Raw genomic sequence first — 20,487 nt, 5'->3', positions numbered from 1 at the left:
AATGGGAAACGGGATATACCTTAAGGGGATTAATTGAAATTAATACTTTTATTTATTTCAATGGCCTTTCCATAAACGAGAAGTTATTTCAATTTCGTTTTAGTGCCAAAATCTTTACTATACTAAAAGTGCGAGTTGGAGTTGCTACAGTGCCCATGGACCGGTTATCCGGTAATTTTGAGCAACTTCGGTGGCTTTTTCATAGGCAAATAGATTGGTTATGCTGTAAATTTCGACAATTCCAATGGCATTTCATAGGAATTTGTTTGGATTTGCCCTCTTGCTCCAGAGTTCAGACGCTAAAATTCTTTCCCCTCTCCCTCCAGTGGCATTTTTTAGGAAGCATATATGTGCCATATATAAAGCTTGATGCCCTTTACGGTGTTGTATTGTTACTTCTTTCTTCTTCTTTCTAATTTTGTTTGCCTTTATTATAAAGGATAAAAGGGATTTATTCTCTAACAAAATAATAAAACAACAATTTTACTATAACTTCGAATCTTCCCATATTTTTACGTTCAATTTCTCCATGTTTATCTACTATATTTGACACACATTTCTTCAATTTTTCTTTATTAACATCACCGAAATTAAGCCCATGCACTTGTTTCCCCTATAATACTTCACTTTTATAAGAGAATTATTATTACAAATATTTTTATTCTAATTAGTTATACACACATCTGAGTGTGCCTTGATCACTATTATGTATAACGAGAAAAGAATTATTGAACATGTTTGAACTAATTCTTGATAAGAAATTTCAGAAAAGTAATGTACTACCAACCTTTAGCTTTAGATACTTTTATTCGTATTTTCTTCATTCAGAGTTTTAATTTTTGTTTATATTCTTAATTAGGCTTGCTATAAAAATTGAAACCTAGAAATTGGAACATTCGATTTGTTTTCTTAGGGTTTGGGTGTATGTATGGTGGAAATTGGACCAGTTTTGAGTGCTTCAACTTTTAGATATAATATGGCATATCCATTATTATCCTCTTTAGTTCTCTTCGTGTAAGGCATTAATAGTGCAATATCATGCAAGCAAACTTTTCTTGCTGCAATAGAACGATGAAACTTGGCATCTTTGTGTTTGATTCACGTTGAAAGCAGCATCTTACATTTCCACTGTTTTGCATATGTAGCTTTACGAAATATTCTTTAATTATCTTACATTTCAACCAAGAGTTTTAGAATATACAGTATACACCTATCATTTTTGGATACATGTCATATATACAAAAGTTGATATTAGAATTCAAATTTGGATTAAAATGTGAAAATGTATACTGTCAATATAAACAAGAGGGTCCTCCTGTTTTGGGAAAAAAAATTAAAAAAAATATGACGGAATCCCGTGGCCATGTAAACATTTTTTCTTTTTTTTTTTTTGCAAAAGGATAAACTTTCTTCATAAAAAAAATATGCAATTTAAGAAATGGATTATAGTTTTTAAACTTTTACAGTAGTCCCAATTTTTCTTTCGAGTATGAAAAAATGATTCTATAAATACATATTTTCGGATTTTAAACACGAGTTTGTTACTAAAAATATGAAGGTATCCCGTGGCTGTGTAAACTTTTTTTTTTTGCAAAAGGATAAACTTTCTTCATAAAAAAAAATATGTAATTTAAGAAATGGATTATAATTTTTAAACTTTTAAAGTAGTTCCAAATTTTCTTTCGAGCATGAAAAAATGATTCTATAAATACATATTTTTGGATTTTAAATACGAGTTTGTTACGCCATTTGTAAAATAGATCCACCACCTAAATTATGGGCAACTTCGGTGGCTTTTGCATTCGTGCTTCAGTTGTGTGCTTGGTCAACTTTGGTGGCTTTTGTGTTTGTGCTTCAGTTGTATTTGTATCTTCATTGTATAGTTGTAGTTGCTTGAGCTCCCTGGTGAGTGGGCGGTGGGTGGTGTCCGAAGCGGTCTGTGGGAGCCGCACAAAACTGTATTGCCTATGTAATCTTGAGAGAAAGCCATATGAAAAGCAATATATTGGATGTGTTTCTTTCTCCAATTGAAGACTTGGATTTGGCGGTTTTACAAGGTGAAGTCTTCGCACTCTCACCTAGCTGATCTTGTTTAAACTTATTTCATTCTTGATTAGATACAAATAGTGTGTGCATAATTTTAAAAGTGATCAGCATCACCATATTTATGATATATGTATGTACTTGTACATTTTAAATGAATGCATCATTTATTTATAATATCAAGAATTCGCAAAAATCTTAAGCCAAAGACTGACTATCTAAGAGAAAATTATAAATCAAATGAGTAAACGAGTAACAACAATATTCAATTTACCTAAAGTCAAATTCTCCACATTTATTAACACCTATCATGTATTAAATATATAACCATTTTACATTAATCCACTTGCCTTCATTTGATCTTGATTAACATAGACTAGGGCATCCTCACGCATTGCGTGAGGCTGAAAAAACTAGTGAATTATAAAGATACGACCAAAAACAGAATAGAAAATTGCATTGGAAAAGCTTCCATTAGCTTTAATTATTGTGGTTGTGCTTAGTGGGTAATTGTGGGGTAGGCGTGCTGTTAAAACTTGAAAAAGGGCTAGCTAAGTTTAGCGAACGAGAGTTACCCCTTCGGGTTATCCCTCCGGTGGTGGTTCAGTCCCCTTTGAGTTATTTTTGGACCTCCTTAGGTCCATCATCTCCTCCTTAGTGTAGAATAGAATAGGTTTATCATTTAAAAAAAAAAAAAAAAGTTTAGTGAACGAGAGTGACTCCAAGTACTTGCTTCAGCCTTTGATTTACACTTGCTCTTAGTAGAGCCCCTTTAGTGAGAAGCGTATTGCCAAAGATTGAACAATCTTTTCTACTCCGATATCCAAACAGAAATCAAATGACCTTGCATCTGCAGTGGTTCGTTTATCATGACTACGCTAGTTATGTCAATAAATAGAGTTTGAAATGGATCTCTTTAATCCATATTCAAACTCATTAAATTTAATTAAATCGAGACTTAGGTCCCGTTTAACAGATGAATTATTTTGGTGCTTATCTAAAATTTTACTGTAATTTATTGTAGAATTTGCAGAAAAAAATTTTAAAATGTAAAACTTTTTCTTTTATTATCTTTTCTTATTCTTTCTTTCTTTTTCCTTTTCTTTCCTCTCCATTTCTTCACCTTCACCTCATCCACTTGTTGGCTGCCCGCGCCGGCAGCAAGAGAAGGTTTTTTTTTTCTCTCTCTCTCTCTCCCTGTCTTCTCCCTCTCCCTCCCTCTCTCCTCTTCCCTCCTCTCTTCTCCCCTCTTTCTGGCCACCTCTCTCAAGTTCAAAAACCTTTCAGATTTCCATTGGTATAAGGATACTTTTCTGACTAGAATCTATGATAGAGCAGATGGTAATCAAGCCAATTAGAAAGAAAGGTTCCTTAATAGCCTTCTTAAATCATTATGAGACTTAGTCCAAGACGAGCTCCAAAATCAGTATGATCGTGTTGTTTCATGAGAAATAATCACCTATAGATAGCTTATAAGCCAAATCCAACAAGTTGCCTTAAAAGTTTATAAGCAAGACAAGAAGCTTAAACAATTTGCAAAAGATATAGTACAACGAAATAAGGATCTTGGCTATTTCTATGAGCAATTTGGTCTCTCAAATTGTCATAGGTTCTATTTTGGACTCTTAAATAATAGACGTGATTTCACATTAGCCTTTAAAGTCCAATTTTGGGTACTTTACCTCATAAAACACAAATGCTGTCCTACTTCAGCATAATTATTGACAACATTGTTGAAACTAATGCAACAGTAGGCAAGTAATGCTCAAAATAGGATGAAATACTGTAACGTCCTGAGTTCATGTACTGGTCTAAATAACTTTAATCAGAATCACAAGTTCAAAATGATTAATCCAACTTATTGAGTAGCCCATGGTACATAACTCTTGGACCTAAAAGGCTAGACCCAAATGTACAAGCCAAATTATTGGTGACGCTTAAACAAGAATTTTTTTTTTTTGGACAAAAGTCAAATATTTATTGATGATTAGCTATCAGTTTACACAGCAGTACATCCTTATATATTGTAATATCTCCTTATCTACTACTCTATACATTAGTGATCTACCATAACTACTGCAAAAAAATCTTAGGACTAAAATTTCATTCTAAACTCAGTTCCCAATTTGCTTTGGTTCTTGGGATGTTTTCCCAACCTGCCACAATGCTGCTTATCACCTACACTATCCCCTACATCGCCATTTCTGCTGTTGTCGCTTTTCCTCTAAAGACTCTTCTATTCCTTTCTCTCCATAACATATACACAACTGCTAACATTGCAAGTTTCCTTACCCTGTTCAAGAATGAATCATTTGTAATATTTCGTATCCACCATTCTACTTCCTGATTTCATCCATGCTTTCCTCTATAAAGAAGACACGGTTGCTGGATTCTACCCCGTACATAGGCTGAATAGTCACAAGAAAAAAACAGATGGTCTATTGATTCCCTGGCACAGGCACAATGGACACCAATTTTCTGAAATAATCCCCCGTCTCATTAATCTATCTCTTGTAGCCAACCTGTTTTTACATACCAACCACATTATGAATGCATAACGAGGTATATAACCCTTAAACCGTACCAGTTTAAACCATGCTACAGTTTGATTGCTGCTTCTCAACAATTGAACTGCTGATATAGTTGTATATATTCTTGCTATGTCTCCTGCCCATCTAAATGAATCGTGCTCCTGAGGTAGTGGCCTGCATTCTGTAGGGACTGCTCAGATTAAATCTTCCACTTTTTGGTTCCTTACTTTTTCCTGCAGGCCAGCTCCATTCTCCATTCTGCATTAGTGATTCTAATTTTGCATCGATAGAACTACCAAACTAAGTTACAATCTCCCTTCCATAATGTCTGATTAATGGGCTATAAGTAAATGTTTTGTCCATTTCCCACCACTGCATCAATTTGCTTCCAAGCAATCTCTCTTAGTTGCCTTAAGCAAGAATGTTAGTAGCCATTCCTGTGTTACTTATCCCTTGACGTGGGATTAGGTATCATCTGAGGACTTTTCTGACCGTAGCTAATATAGTTAGAGCAACTCTTGTAAATTAAGGCTTTCAAGTCACAATCAAGAATAGTTTTCGAGACAAGTTCTGAGTTCTTGAAGATGCTCATACAACTCGCCTCTTTCGCAATCTATTTTTTCCAGCTTTTTCTGCAAATAACTAATATCTCTCTCAACAGCCGGTAATCTTTTCTTAAGTTGGTGAATCCTAGAATAACATGCCTTCTGTTGCTTGCTTCCTCCTTCAAGTTCATTGTACAGTCGCTGAAATATAGTTGTATTGGTGAAACTTCAATATGCATCAATATGCACGCACCCAAGAAGAAGAACAGGGGAGAAAAAAAAAATAAAGCAGAAGCAGAAAGAGTCTTACATCCAAGTGACTTTGGACCGATTCCTTGGAGTTTAAAAGGACTTTTGGGAAACGCCAGTGACTCCAAGTTTTGGCTTCAAGATATGCAGAATACTTATCTTTTTGTTCTTGAGCGCATTTGATTTTTCTAAAGATTTGTTTCTCCTCAGTTAAGGTGTTTCTCCCACTTTTGAGCCGATGAAATAAGCTGTTAATCTGTTCTTGCAAAGTTGGAAAGGAAAAATATCAATCACCTATAATAAAGTTAGTCAATTCAAATAATAGCTAATTGAAACTTGTCAAATGAAAATAGTGGATATGGTAAATATACCTACCTGGTTTGTAAATTCTTCTGCAGCTTTATACTCATCTACAGCTCCTTGTAAATATTGAATTGGTTCTTTAATGTTTACAGCAAAATTTTCAATTACGAGCGCCAGGCCTTCTAATTCGGTGAGGATATGAAACCGATCAAACTGTATTTGATTTTTTGTAAGGCAGAAGAATAATTAAGAAAAAATTAATAGTACACTTCAAACTGGAAAAAAAAAAAAGATGAATTAATTGGGTTTTTTACTGTAAAAATATTGAGCTCATACTACTGAATTTTCACCTCGCTCTTCTCTAGTCTTTCAACAATCTCAAACCGAGCTTCATTCTTCTGATCAATCAAAATTTCTGCATTTTTAACCTTTTCTTCAATCGTCAGCGTCTCCATGATTGGACGCTGATAAAGCTGCTGTCAATCAAGATTCAAGGAGCGAGCAAAATTCACATATATTCAAACTTAGAACGAATTGATTAGTTTGCTAAGGTGATAAATAACTGATTCATTCGATTCGATCATTTGAACTTTTTCATGAGATAATGACATGCATCAAGCAGAAAGACTATTCAAATAAACAAGAAAAATATAAAATCACATAAGAACTGATACATGTGCTTCAAGAATTTCGTCGAAATTTTTTCCATAGCAAACTTTAAATGACAAAAATTGCTAAAATTTGGGAAGGAAATGAATACTGACCTGAGAAGTGAGATGTGGTAAAGCTGGTGGTGGTGTCTGAGTATGGTTGTGAAGGTGTCTAAAGAAGACAATGGATTATCTTGGCGTATGGAATATTATACAATCGTTGACCAGGCAACTCCATGTTTTACCAATTCATGCACACTTGCTGCCCACGTCAATTTCGCTGATTAACTTTTAGTGCAATATCTTTATACTTTGGCTAATAGGTTTTTTTTTTATTGGAGCCCCTTTATGAATTAATCTTTCTTACACAATACACTATTGAATGAATTACAACTATACAAAATTTAAATTTGAACTCTAAATTTTATATATGTGTCATAAATCCAACGATGATAATGTATATATTATCAGTGTATATAAGATTTACTCTATCTTTATACTTTGACTAATAGATTTTTTTTTATTGGAACATGAAAAATGGGTGGTAAATTGCATTAAATTCCCCCCTAAAGTTTGATCCAAAAATCACTTTGCACCCAAATTGTATTTATTAAGCACTTTGCTAGCTCCCTGGACTAAGAGTTAAAGCTAACAATTCGGTGAAATGAAGTGTTCTTCAATTAGCAATTACCCCTATCAACTATGACTTTAGTTGTACTTTGTCATTCCAAAGAATTGAGACAACAGTTTATTCTCTTGATTCATGGCCACATTACCTGGCCAAAATCCAACTAATAATAGAAAATAATTACTAATACCTAATCTTATATAAAAAAAGGAAATAACTTCTGATTATTAAACTTATACAAATAGAAAATTCTTAGGCTACTATTTCAAGTAGGAGGGAGTGATGGGTTGGGTAGTTCGGGGGAGAGAGTGTGAGTGAGAAATCTCGAGTTCGAGATCTCCCACTTACACTAAAAAAAAATCAAGTAACTAAAATAATTAGAAAATTAGTTGCTTTCACACAAAATAAAGAATCTATCTAAAGGAAATTAAGTCAATTCCCTAATAGTCCATTCATCAAATAATAACATTAAGAAACAAGATGAATCAAATTAAAGCATACTAGTTATGAAATCACAATGAAACTGCGGATGAATTGAGAGGAAAAAAAAAAGCATACAATTCATTTCTGAGTTTTAGTCCTAATTAATAAGCGAAGAATTTGGGGAGGAAATGAATACTAACGTGAGAAGCACAATGACGGAAAGCAGCTGGTGCGATCGAATATGGTGGAGGAACCATCTAAGGAAGGCAATGAATTATTTTCTTGTTGGAACAGAATAGAATTGTTGACCAGGTTTACTCAATGCATGCTTAGCTAGGCACTTGCTCCCCAAGTCAACCTTGTTAATTTAGTTAGTTAGATCACTTTAATCTTTTGCTAATTGATTTTTTTCATTAATTAAGGGGGAGTAGTTAAGAGGTTCTGTTTTGTTTATTTGGGGTTTGCTATTCTCAAATGACTTTAAACACCTAATTTTAGCTTCTTCTTCTTTTTTTTTTTTTTTTAAAAAAAAAAGAGTAGTTTTATGTGTTCTCAGTTGCTTTTTAAATCCTGGTTTTAACTGTTCTAATGGTTGAAGTCTTGAAGATCAGAAACAACACTTTTAGATACTGGAAGTCAGATTATTTGATAGCAAGAGATTAAGGAAAATATTATGTTTAGATCGCTATTTGCAACGTTCTATACAGCAAGGAAGAAAATTGTGATTTCTTCGTTTCCATGTTCTTTCGAATTTGATAATTTCAATGAAATAATTTTTTAAATATTGGGTAGGAATATAAACTTGGCTAGTTTTTTTTTTTATTGAACTAAATCTGCGATTGGCTACCATTTGCCTATATAACACTGGTCAAATATCTTAGTTAATATTTGTCCAGCTTTTTGGAATCGGTACGAAGATTATGTTAAAAAAAAGGATGTAACAGAAATTTTGCACATAATATTTCTTCTAAAATAATCTGTCAATAGCCTATAGTTTTTGTGGCTGGTAGTAATTATGCGGGTTACAAAAATAGTTGCTTAATTGTATGATTTACACTAGTTACGAGTGAGGATTAGCAAGGACGACCAGAGCAGCAGCTTACTTCTTTAGTCCACTTTTTCTTTTATATATATATATATATATATATATATATATATATATATATATATACACACACAATTTTGTATATATTGCCTAACAGGGAAAGGATGGAATTTAAGAGGCGAGAAGATGAGGAAGAAGGAGGATTTAACCCAGGACCTTTGAGCCCTAAGGTCTCGACTTGTTAATATAATTCCTTTAGTCTACTTGTTAATATACAATTTTTGACATTTGAAGTTAGGGGATCGATATTTGAATGAACTCCACTTTGTATTTTTGAACTTGTATTATTTTTTCACTTTACATCCTATACTTCAATTTTGGATACTTTGCACCTTAAACTATTAATTTTGAACGTTTTGCACACTAATTCTCAAATTCCTCCCATTTAAATCCAATGAATAAAAACTTTAGCAAAATTAATGGCATAAAGGATCCAACAAATCAATAATAATGTGTCAAAAGTGGTCCAAAGGTGCCACCACAGTCCTATAGCAAAAACAAAACAATATATCATCATTAATTTATACAATCTTTTATCTCATTAATTTTTCTAACAATATTAATGATTGAGACCATAGACATCAATGAAAGTATTCTAAAAGTGTCAAAAAAGTTAAAAGATTGAAATTAGAGCAAAACAAAACATTATTATTAATGTTTGCTATCTTTTATCTCATTAATTTTGTAAATGTAATTATTGATTAGACTTAAATAGGACAAATTTGAGAGTTTACGGTACAACGTGTCCAAAATTAAGAGTTTAGGATACAAAGCTATGTTTTCAGACTCGGACCGGGTATCGACTCGGTCGATCTCAAGGGTCAGGGTTCGACCGGGTTCGATCGGGGTTGAATTGGATGACGTCATAAATAAAAATTATTTAAAAATTAAAATATTATATGTAAAATACCTAAGAGTTTGTTAATATTAATAAAAGTATATTCATATATATTTGATGTTTCAAATATATTTAACAAGAAAATACAAAAAAATTAGAACAATCAAGTATCAATTTATATTATTTAATGAACATTAACAAGTTTAGAATTAAAATTATGGACTTAATTGAAAAATAACACCAAACTTTAAGAAAACATTTATAAAGTATGAAATATTTGAGGTATATTAATAATTTTTAACAACTTAGGGGTCAAAACATAATATTAAAAATGCTTTGGCCTTTCAAAAAAAAGAACTTTGACAACCGGTTCTTCATTTTTCCCAGACAAACCCGATTTTTTACCTGATTTGATCGAGTTTTTATTTTTCCGGTTTTTAGGGATAACTTGGACCAGACAGTTGGCCGGTTCTCGATTCGATCGATCGGACCGGCCGGCCCGGTCTGAGTTTAAAAACATAGATGCAAAGTGTCCAAAATTGAAGTGTAAGATGCAAAATGTCCAAAATTGAAATTTATGATACAAAGTGAGAAAGTAATATAAATTTAGGGTGCAAAGTGAAGTTAGTCCTCAATACTTGCACCCCTAAAAAGTTCTTTGCACTTCCGTACTATGCATATTGCTTGCCACACATGCTTATTATTTCGCTTAACACTAATTCCAAAACTATGTAAGATATTGAAGAGTATGTATCAAAATCACTATCTTCACATAATCTTGCACTATGACAAACTTCAAATAAAGCATATACACCACCACAATTATTGAACAGCATGAATCCAATTCAATTCATTACACGACATGGATCTGAAATTCTTTCGATTTGATTAGTTGTGTATACAATCCTTCTGGCAACTTTTAGTACTTGCATAAGCTGCTTGGCCTTAGAATCGTATGCCTTTTGCTGTTTCCTTGATCCTATCAATTCACAAACAAAAACTACAAACTACAAACAGGAACAGATGGAAACAATATGAGCGATTGAACTTCATATTACAAAGAACTCAAAAATAAAGTCTTCCCTCCTGACAAAGACTTGCCATCTGACTCAGCCCCTCAAGTATATTATCACAATCTGCCACATCACGGAGATCTGTCAACTGATTTCTCCAAGAAATACTTAGTGAGCCTTAGGATCTCCTTGTTCAAGTCAACTTGTCTAGAACCCCTGTCCTTGAGAAGGGCCACGAGATTGTTCTTTGAGATATTTAATAAGGATCTCACCAAACATGGATGCATTTTCTTTGACATCTTGAGCAGATGTCCTGCGCAACACTAGTTTAAAAAGGAAAGGTAGTGAAACCTCAGACAAATCAGTGTGATGGGATAGGAACCCAAAGAGGCTGGGGCTGCGGGGACTGGGAGTAATTGATGGGAAAGCTTGCAAAATTAGTGAAGGAAATGCATAAAAATCGAAATGCATAAAAAATGAGATTTTTTATGGTATTTTTTAATTTTCTATTATATATTACTTTTTTGAGACTATTGTATTTATTTTTTACTAAATTAATAGTTATTAGGTGTTAAAGAAACAAAAAAGAACTAAAACATAATATTTATGAAGGAGAAATAGTAATATAATAAAAAGTAGGACAAAGAGTGGCATGAAGTGGGACAGAAGATTCGTCGTGTACTTTAATTCAAACTATAAAAAGGTTATATATAGTATTTGAAACTATACAAGAGTTATGTAAAAAATCACTAAATCACAAGAGGGTAAAGTATATTTTACCCTTTGTTTTTTCGCCGACATCAAAAGGGTGTTCGAAAAACTAAAATTGGCTCAAAGTTCACTTCTTGCATAATCTGAAAACAAAAAAGACAAAGTAAAAAAAATACTACTGATAGAGTAAAAAATGTATTATAAATAGATCCCACAACGATCAATTACTATTGATACAGTAAAAATGTTTTATAAACATGATACCGGGTCTAGACTTGCAAGATGACTCTTGGACGACCTAAAGTGCTAGCCTAAATGTTTAAACCAGATTATTAGTAGCTCTAAACCAAGGGTGTTAATAACCATTCCTACCTCCCTTATCCCATTGACAGGGGATTTTGACTCTAGTATGGTTAGAGTAACTCTTGTAAACCTTTCAATTCTAATCAAGAAGGGTTTTGGACAGAACTTCTGAGTTGTTGAAGATGCTCATACATTTTTTCTCTTTTGCATTCTAGTTTTTCCAGCTTTTTTTGCAAAGAACTTATATCCCTCTCAACAGCAGACAGTTTTTTCCCAAGCCGGGCAGCCTTCGAATAATATGCGGTTTGTTGCTTGATCCCTCCTTCGAGTTCATTGTATAGACGCTGAAAAATAGTTGTAGATGAGTAACTTCAACATACATCTATATTCAACCCAAAAGAAAAAAACAAAAAAAAGAGGATGCAGAAACAAAAGGAATCTCACATTGAAATGACTTTTGACCGATTCCTTTGAGTTTAAAACTTCTGGTAAATGCCAGTGACTCCAATTTTTTGCTTCAAGATCTGCACAAAACTTTTCTTTTTGTTCTTGGGCACATTTGATTTGTCTAAGGATTTGTTTCTCCTCAAGCAAGGTGTTTCTCCCACTTCTCAGCCCATGAGACAGGCTCTTAATCTATTTTTTGCAAAGTTGAAATTGGAAATTATCAATCACCTATAACAAGATCATCAGTAAACTCAAATAATAAACTAAATAAAATTGGGTTTTTCTTCTACCAAAAAAACGAACAGTTTGTCCAACGATCTCATTAAAATGGATTTAAGATGTTAGATTTTTAGAAATATAAGATTAATTAGAGAAAGTATATAAATGCAAGGGGCTTAATTAGAAAAAAAATATAAATGTAAGAAACAATAGTAATTATTAGTGTATATATATCCGATATGTTAGGTGGAATATAAGTGTTTTAACGTTCGGTAGAAAAACCCAAAAACAAATTACACCACAGTTACCACACACTCACATTCATTGTTTCCTGCTTTTAAACCATTTCCATATTTAACTTTGATGTTCTAAATACCTCTTTTAACAGATGCCCCCAATTAGATAGACCCATAAATATTTGTACAATCAAAGTACGTGAATATGGTTCATATTATCCAAAAAAAAAAAAAGGAAAATCCAAATGGTAAAGTTAATTTACTATGGAAAGAACAAAATAAATGGAGTAACACATGATTATTCCAGATTTACCTGCTTTTGAAGTTCATCTACATGATTATATTCATCTAGAGCTCCTTGTAAATATCGAATTGCATCTCTTTTGTTGGGCATAAAATCCTTGTGGGACAGCAATAACATCCTTAATTGTTCCCGGATATGACGTCGATCAAACTGTGTGGGATGGTTTTCATGGCGGAAGAGGAAAAAATATTAGATAGTACATATAAAAAGAGGGAAAAAAAATGGGATTTTGTACATGAAAATTATTGCAATCATAATATTCAATATTCACCTCTCTCTTCTGTAATTTCTTGGCAATATTTCTTCCAGCTTGACTCTTCACCTGAATCAAATCTTCTTTATTTTTAACCTTTTCATCTACAGTCAAAAGCACCATGCCTGGCTGCTGATAAATCTTCTGTGAATCAAGGAGGAGCAAAATACACAGATGGAATAGCTGATCTAACGGGTTTGACGATCAGTTCAGCTTTTTTAAGAAGATAAGTTAAGAAGAAAAAGACTATTCAAATCAAAACAAACTAGGAAATCCCAAAACAACAAAAATATGTACTTCAAGAATTGTGCAGAATTTTTTTTCCACAACAAACTTTAGAAACAAACATGCAAAAATTTTGTGAAGGAAATGAATAGTAACCTGAGAAGTAAAATGTGGTAAAGCAGGTGGTCGCGTCAAATGTTCAAACATGGTGGTGATCGAAGTGCCTAATGAAGGCAATGAATTATTGTCACCATTGGAATACTACAGAGGAGGAGAGAATTGTTGACCAGGTAAAGCATGCACTTGTTCCCTACGTCAAGTGTGCTACAGTAACAACTTGACTACTGACTATTCTATTACATCTAAAGGGCGGTCAAAGGGCATAAATGTTTCATTAATTTTTTTTAAACTTTTATAAACACTAAATTTTCATTACAATTAACTAATGATAAAAATTACACCAGACATACAACAAATACGAATGTATATCATAATCAACAGATACAATAAATCTAAAATTGAATAGAGTTAGATGAATAATTTGGTTAGTAACAGCAACAGTTTGAATTTGTTATATTCTCTCTTCTTTCAAGATTTTAAACTATGTCAGCGATGTTTTGTTGCCAATATGAATTATTCAGATCGGCTTATGAAAAGTCTGCCTATATGTTGAATTAGACTAACGGTGTGTTTGATAAAACTGAAATCTAAAATTTGAATATGAATTCATTAAATTATTGAATTGTTAAGTATTAAATCAAATATATTTAAGTCTGTTTGATAACATAAAAAAGTGTTAAATTTGAATTTTTTCAGACATTCAGATGTTTTGAGTGTTTGATAAACAAAAATCTATCTACTGAATTTGTTAAGCAATGTTGAACTTGTGTGTATTTTTTTCAGCACAAGAATCCTAACTGAATGCTTAATTCTGATAAGAATCAATAGAATTATTTCAACTACCTTATCTTATCTACCAAATTTACTCTTGTTTGTTAATTATGTTCAAAATTCTTATCTAATTAAACAACCCGATATTCTTTATGTAATAGTTTTCAGTTTCTCTTTTCTCCCTTTTTAATGACTTTCACATCTTCTCCGTACTCCTCATATAATATATTTCATCTTTTATATTAATTTGATTTAAAAATAAATATTATCATTTTTATATCTAACTATTTTAAACTAATTAAATCATAGGTTCTATTTCTTTTTTGAATAAAAGATATAAGGGTAAAATTATCAAATTAAACTTATTAAGCATTCAGTTATAAAAATTTATCAAACGGTATAAATAGATTTGGCATTAAAATTTAGACATTCATATATTTCTTTTCCGTACTTAAAATTCAGCAAATTAATTGTTTCAGTATTCAAATTTCAGAATTCAGACTTCAGAATTCAGATTCAGTTTTATCAAACGGAACCTAAGTGTATATCACATTCAGCGATAAGTGAATAGTTTATCACTTATTTTTGAACGTAAGTTTTGTTTAGGAAATTCAGTGACACTTAATTAATTCAGATGTTCAATTTTTAGTTATCAAATACGTCTGAATATATTAAGTTTAAGTGCTAAATTACTTTTATCAAACATGGTCTAAATCTATGAGTTGGCTTACTCTAGTATTATATAACAGCTGGTCGAATTTTTCATTTGACTGGGAAAAGTTTGGTATTATTACAAAGAGTGTGGATGACACTTACAAACTATGGAAACTGTTTCTTAACAGTATTTGCTATCCAAACTATTTCTTACAGTATGGATGATTCTTACAGTTTAATAAAGAGTTGCCAGCCTTTTCTCACCCTGACCCCGGTTCTTCTATTTTATTTATTTCGAAGTCCTTTCAAACAAAAAAGAGGAGGATGTTTCCCTTTCGTTTAATGCCAGAAGGATTTATTAAGATACTCAACCACAAGAAACAAAAAATTCACCAAAAACAAATAATTTCATAAATTCACCAAAAGTTTCTAACAATTTCATGAGGCTCCCCTCTAATTTTTAAAAATTATACCGACCCTAACACCATGACATATTGAATTATCTAAAACAGCCTTCACTTTATTTGCTTTTTTACATGGAGAAAGAATAGGTTTTACTTCAAGAAAAATAAAACCCATCGCACTCTCTCCACTATCTTACCTTCATTGTTCTCAAATTCTCTCCCTTCTCCATCCCCTTTCCATTCTTGACACAGGCTACCCCTCAAAAAATTCTAATCCCCAAAATTTTCCTGCCATCTAAAAAAATTGCCAAAAGGGAAAACTAATTTTAGTGGATGCTTTGATTCGGATTTCGGAGAATGCATGTGTACATTTCTATATTCACTTCCCACTTCTTCAATTCTTTATTAATGATCTTGAATCAAGTTTTAGTAATATTATTTAATTAAATTCTAACTTTGCTCTGGTCTTATTTGCCAACAATCTCCAAAAATTGAGCTTGATCCTTTTTTTCTATTAAAGTTTTGAGCAGCTCTAATTTCATATTGAGTTGTCAAGACCTCTATATTCATTAAATTTCACGTAATACTAATGCATTTGTGGTTGATGAATAAAAGGGAACAAGATTTATACACTCAAAATTTTGGCTATGCCGGCCTAAGTGGTTTCATTAGTTGAACTTAATTCGTTTAATTAAAGTCCATAAATATCAATACAAACAAGAATTAAAATAATAGAAATTTGTGTAAGAATAAAAATACGTAGCTCCTCTAGTATGGTATGAGAAAATGGGATCATTTTAATGATATAAGAAAATGTTGGGATGGAAATTAGAGAAATACTTAGGTGGCTAATCTGGTGTAGCGGGGCTACGATGGGACAAAACAGGATTGTTGGCCAGCCTGCCTATTTTACTTAGACGACACCGTTTTAGCATAGACAATTAGTCCCTCATGCGCGCCCATATTAACTTTTTAGTCCCTCATGTTTGAAATGAATATATTTTTATTCTTCAGATTTTAAAAACTTGATTTTATGGTCCCTAAATTCATTTGGAGTCTATTATATTTCACCTCAAAAGCAAATGGGCGAATCACTTGACCACATTACAATACGAATCCTTTCTGCATTAATCTTTTGTTTTTTTTTTTATCTCATCCTTCAAAACACATCACCTCATAATTTAGGGATTTGGCACAATCCATGGTAATTTTAAATAAATCCATAAAAAGGGATCTCTAAATTGTTTTGTTTGTCCTCTTCTAATAGTTGATACATAAAATTTACAATAATATAAACATAAATTCGCATTTATTTGCTCAATATAATTTTGACCTTTCAAGAAATTAACACTTGGAGCCTAATGAAGGAAAGCTGGCTAGACTACCAAATAAGATTTAGTACATGCACATGTTGGGTTTGTACAAATGCCATCAACTCTTAACAAAACAATAATACTCTCATCTTTTGAGTTCAAGAATGTATGCATACATTCTTCCCTTTTCCCTGTTTATGTTTTCCATTTGCCTCTGCAAAGACCTGATATCTTGCTCAAGAACCATCAATCCTTTCTTAAGATGCTCGACCATCCGATCATGTGCTTTTTGATCCTTCCATATTCCTGGCATTTCATCAAATAATAGCTGCAATGGGGCAGGTAAGAGCAATATTATTTGAATACATTTGATATATAAAAAAAATTTCAAGTAATAAAAAATAACAATAATGTCAGCCTGTAAAACTCAACAATTGCAACGAAATCCTTTAGGTCCCAAATTTGATTATGTGAGTCCTGTACAAAACCAGAATTCAAGTTCTAACAATTAAAACCCCTCAAATCATTGTTGGACTTTTGACTTTACCCTTTATATATGGGCCGTGCAAGGGACACAAAAACTTCTTTTTCAAGAAACTATCTGTATTTAAAGATTTTTTGAAAACCCAACAAAACTTTTTCTATATTTAAAGAATTTTTTTCTAATATACACCCCCAAAAAGGATTTTTGTGTATATTTGTGAAAAACCAACAAAGTTTTTCTATATTTAAAGAATACACGAGATCTGTGAATAAATCAACTGCCACTAGAAGATTTTATGAATACTTCAAGTACCAACAAGGCAACTTTCCTCACGAACTTTAAGCCACAAAAAAAAAGTTTCTTTAAAAGAAACCTTACCTCTATATGACTTTTGATCGAGTCTTTTGAATCCCAAGGTACAAATTCTTCTGTACGAACACCCCCACAAGACTTTTCACATTCTTCTTGAGCACATTTGACATCCCGAAGGATTCTCTTTTCCTCAACCACAGAGTTTCTTCCATTTCGCAATCGGTGAAATAAACACTTTATCTGGTGGGTAGAAAAAGGAGGTAAATCAATTGAGGAGCCCATAAAGTTTCTCAAGAAGATTTTTCTCAGAGTTTAGCCCTCCTTGTTTCACCAGACTTTGATTTTTCTCCTACTATTTCATCAATTTCGATTTTGCACTCCAGACTTTCATCATAACATCTTAGTTAAGTCCGAAAATTTAACCAAAAGATGCAAGAGACTTGCATCCCTTCCTCAATAGGAATTTCTCGAGATTATAAGCCCTAAAGATGTAACATAGCATTGATGATAGTCCAGATAAAAATGCCAAACTTCCAACAAGTAGAGCATAAAGATGTCAAAGTTTGTTGTAGAGAAAGGAACCAGGTGGAGGATATTTTGGTTCAGATCTCAAATTACATTTCCAAGCCAACTTAGAAAGCTTTGTTTTGGAGCTAGCATTGAGATAAAGGAAGCATATGACATATTTCCAGATAGCTGTGCCTGCAGCTAAATGTCCAAATGCAAATTGAGAAATTTGCTCAAATAATTTTCACAAAGTTGTGGCAGAATTCTTAGTCAGCGTTGTGTAGAATGATATCCTTAGGTACCTTGAAAACATGTTCACTATGGCCGACGCCATTATGCTCATCAAGAGCTTGCCGTAAATAGTGAATTGGATGTTTCTCACGATATGTAGAATAGTATCCTCTCTTCCATGGTGAAGGGTTCAGTCTCAAAACAATTCTTGATCGTTCCTTCTGCAAATATGATGAACAAAAATCAAAGAAAGAGAAGAATATTATGTTATTTTGTTTTTTTTTTATCTAAAAAATCATTGTGCATGAGAGGTTCTTTTATTTTATTTTTTCTGTTTCACCTTCTTCTGCACAAATTCTTGATACATTTGCACTCGAGCTCGACTCTCCTTGTTAATCAAACTTTCCACGTACTTAATTTTTTCATCAGTGTTTAAAACCATCAGCTTTTCAGGGTCCATGAAGTTCCTCTTTCAAACAAACCTGTCATCGACAACCATAATTTAAGTTACCATATTCTGAAGAGAAAAAAAAACATTGTCAACAAGCACTTAAAAGTGGAAAATGCACTGAAATCTTAACTGGATTTGTTAGATACCGCAAACATTATAACTTATTTTTTAAATTTATTCTAAAAAATTGCAAAAAATAGAATTACAACAGGGGAAGTTGTATGACCTAAACATACCTCAAGCTTTCTCGACAAAATATACTGTCACCTAGTACTGAATGCAAAAAGAGAAAGTGATTGAATAAGAAGAAATTTTTAAAGAAGGGAAAAGAAGAAGGAAAATATTGGAAAAGCAAATGGAGAAAAATTGAACACTTGGATTAAATCGAGTTCAACTGGCTTTATATACCCATATTGCAGTTGGTCCGGATCAGGTATACAATAATTGGATCGGAATAGAATAAATTAATATCGTTGATCTGGTGATTTCTTTTTTTAATAGCACTTCGATTAGCAAACCACTTGCTCCCCACGCCAAGGAAAGGGTCCTAATTTTGCGACTTCTTTGATAAACAAATAAGCCCACATGGCTTCGCTTTCAACACTCTGTGCTGTTGAAACTCGTTGTTTAGATTAACATAATCTTTTTCGAGTCAATAATTTTATGGTTAGAGTACTCTTTTTTTCCCTCAAGAACCAGTTCAGTAGATACTAAAAATTAGGGATAATTTCAGAAACCTCCCTTGAGGTTCTTAATAGTCTTAGGATGCCCACCTCAATATTTTAAAATTACACATATCACCCCTATTGGTGCAAAAGTACTCTACTACCACTAATAGGATACTCAAATGACTTTTTTTTGGGGGGGGGGGGGGGGGGGAAAGAAGCTCAGAAATCCAAGCAAAGACAAAAAAAAATCAACCAATTTTTTGTTTTAGGCTTTTACGCTTCTGCGGTCTACCTTTGCTCACTTTCACCATGCCCATCTTCCTACAACCACTTTCCCAATCCCCTCTCCCCCAACTTTTCCCCTATACTTCGAGACCAATTTGTGTCCATCAACCCTAACTTGTGCTTTGTTCCATTACCTTACTTTCTCCTTTTTTGATTTCCCCTACATCTCCCCTTGTCTTTTGCAAATGTGACTAGGCTCATCTCTCTTTTTTCTCTTATTCTAAGTGTAGTGGGTTTGATTAATTTGCATCTATTTTATTCGAGTTTGGTTGATTATGGGTGAAAAAACTTGGTGATGTCAAATATCAAAAGTTTGAGATATGGATATTGGGTTTTAGCCAATGATTTGCTGAAAAAAAATGGCTGCAATGAGAGAAAGAGGCAAGGGGATTTGAATGTGGGGTTGATTGTTGATGAATTGTTGTTTTGGGTAAAATTTGAGGTTGAGTTTTATCAAATTTGGCAACTAGTGGCGAGACTTGTTCAAGTTGCGGGAAATAAATTGGATTGTGATTTTTTGGGTACCCACAATCGTTGTAATTGGTTTTGATTCAAATTGGGGTGGTTGCTTGATTTTCCTAATAGTGTTGCTTAAAAGAACACAAGCATCAAAATTCCTTATTTTTGTCTTTTATTTTTTTGGTAGAAAAGATTTCATGACTTTCATGATAGTCTAATTTGGAAGAAGGCAATCAACGGATGCAACCAACATTCAACAAAGCTCTTGTTCTTTTCTTTTTAAGTTTTTGGGTAAAAAGGGTAGTTTAGGGTATTTGAGAGAAATGATAGCCTATTGGGCCTATTTTGAAGCACAAACAGTGAAAGTAAGGGATGTTGGTGTAATTTCTGAAACCTAAGGGGAGCTGTTTGAAATTATCCAAGACCTCAGGGGAGGTTTCCGAAATTATCCCTAAACATTAATCTGATTTTATTCAAGTGTCGAGCTTTTCCTTATTCTTCTTCCTTTTTGTAAGATATACAGTTTCCCTTGAACTCATAAAATGAAGTACTATTTGTGTACTAAAGTATACAAACGACATACTCAATTCCCACATTAGGTAACAATATTTTGATACTACCTTTGTTCTTCTGTAGTTTTATAAGTTTTGGTCCATAGGATAAATATGATGCTGCATAAAATCAAATGTCAATGGATTCTTTTGTGAAATTTAATGGTGGAAAACTAATTGTCAACTTTGAAGAAGTAAAACATGACGACATTTTGCACTACGGAGTAGATTTCCACTTTGGCAGCACCATG

At 32.8% G+C, this 20,487-nt stretch overlaps 3 protein-coding genes across 4 annotated transcripts; all 3 read right to left on the bottom strand.

The window, feature by feature from the left end:
• Positions 1 to 4,500: 4,500 nt before the first annotated feature.
• On the bottom strand, positions 4,501 to 6,543 carry LOC140014375 (uncharacterized). Of its 2 annotated transcripts, XM_072065178.1 has the most exons (5): positions 6,436 to 6,543; positions 6,022 to 6,144; positions 5,744 to 5,884; positions 5,430 to 5,624; positions 4,501 to 5,320 (listed from the first exon to the last, which is right to left on the bottom strand). In XM_072065178.1, the coding sequence occupies exons 2-5, from the start codon at positions 6,124 to 6,126 to the stop codon at positions 5,120 to 5,122; spliced, it is 642 nt and encodes a 213-aa protein (XP_071921279.1). In that variant the 5' UTR covers positions 6,127 to 6,144; positions 6,436 to 6,543; the 3' UTR covers positions 4,501 to 5,119. The 2 variants fall into 2 exon arrangements, with proteins under 2 accessions (XP_071921279.1, XP_071921280.1); XM_072065179.1 differs by lacking the exon at positions 6,436 to 6,543 and having other exon boundaries at positions 6,022 to 6,414.
• Positions 6,544 to 10,180: 3,637 nt separating this feature from the next.
• LOC140014397 (uncharacterized) lies at positions 10,181 to 13,320 on the bottom strand. Its single transcript, XM_072065230.1, has 5 exons — positions 13,183 to 13,320; positions 12,820 to 12,945; positions 12,558 to 12,698; positions 11,787 to 11,978; positions 10,181 to 11,686 (listed from the first exon to the last, which is right to left on the bottom strand). The coding sequence occupies exons 1-5, from the start codon at positions 13,231 to 13,233 to the stop codon at positions 11,486 to 11,488; spliced, it is 711 nt and encodes a 236-aa protein (XP_071921331.1). The 5' UTR covers positions 13,234 to 13,320; the 3' UTR covers positions 10,181 to 11,485.
• Positions 13,321 to 16,255: 2,935 nt separating this feature from the next.
• LOC140014007 (uncharacterized) lies at positions 16,256 to 18,639 on the bottom strand. The gene is made up of 5 exons (XM_072064275.1): positions 18,510 to 18,639; positions 18,163 to 18,304; positions 17,894 to 18,043; positions 17,151 to 17,324; positions 16,256 to 16,616 (listed from the first exon to the last, which is right to left on the bottom strand). The coding sequence occupies exons 2-5, from the start codon at positions 18,280 to 18,282 to the stop codon at positions 16,434 to 16,436; spliced, it is 627 nt and encodes a 208-aa protein (XP_071920376.1). The 5' UTR covers positions 18,283 to 18,304; positions 18,510 to 18,639; the 3' UTR covers positions 16,256 to 16,433.
• Between the last annotated feature and the right edge of the window lie 1,848 nt (positions 18,640 to 20,487).

The sequence above is a fragment of the Coffea arabica genome, chromosome 9c, assembly GCF_036785885.1.
Source record: "Coffea arabica cultivar ET-39 chromosome 9c, Coffea Arabica ET-39 HiFi, whole genome shotgun sequence".
NCBI classification, from domain to species: domain Eukaryota; kingdom Viridiplantae; phylum Streptophyta; class Magnoliopsida; order Gentianales; family Rubiaceae; genus Coffea; species Coffea arabica.
The sequence above is the reverse complement of the archived record's forward strand: the minus strand, read 5'-3'. Positions and strand labels throughout refer to the sequence as shown.

Coding starts and splice junctions, on each gene's coding strand:
- LOC140014397 (XM_072065230.1), bottom strand. CDS start 13,233: ATGTTTGAACATTTGACGCGACCACCTGCTTTACCACATTTTACTTCT. Junction 12,699..12,819: donor AGAAATTACAGAAGAGAGAG/GTGAATATTGAA, acceptor CATCCCACACAG/TTTGATCGACGTCATATCCG. Junction 11,687..11,786: donor CGGTCAAAAGTCATTTCAAT/GTGAGATTCCTT, acceptor ACTATTTTTCAG/CGTCTATACAATGAACTCGA.
- LOC140014375 (XM_072065178.1), bottom strand. CDS start 6,126: ATGGAGACGCTGACGATTGAAGAAAAGGTTAAAAATGCAGAAATTTTG. Junction 5,625..5,743: donor CAGAAGAATTTACAAACCAG/GTAGGTATATTT, acceptor TTGCAAGAACAG/ATTAACAGCTTATTTCATCG. Junction 5,321..5,429: donor CGGTCCAAAGTCACTTGGAT/GTAAGACTCTTT, acceptor ACTATATTTCAG/CGACTGTACAATGAACTTGA.
- LOC140014007 (XM_072064275.1), bottom strand. CDS start 18,282: ATGGACCCTGAAAAGCTGATGGTTTTAAACACTGATGAAAAAATTAAG. Junction 17,325..17,893: donor ATAGTGAACATGTTTTCAAG/GTACCTAAGGAT, acceptor TCTACCCACCAG/ATAAAGTGTTTATTTCACCG. Junction 16,617..17,150: donor CGATCAAAAGTCATATAGAG/GTAAGGTTTCTT, acceptor GCCCCATTGCAG/CTATTATTTGATGAAATGCC.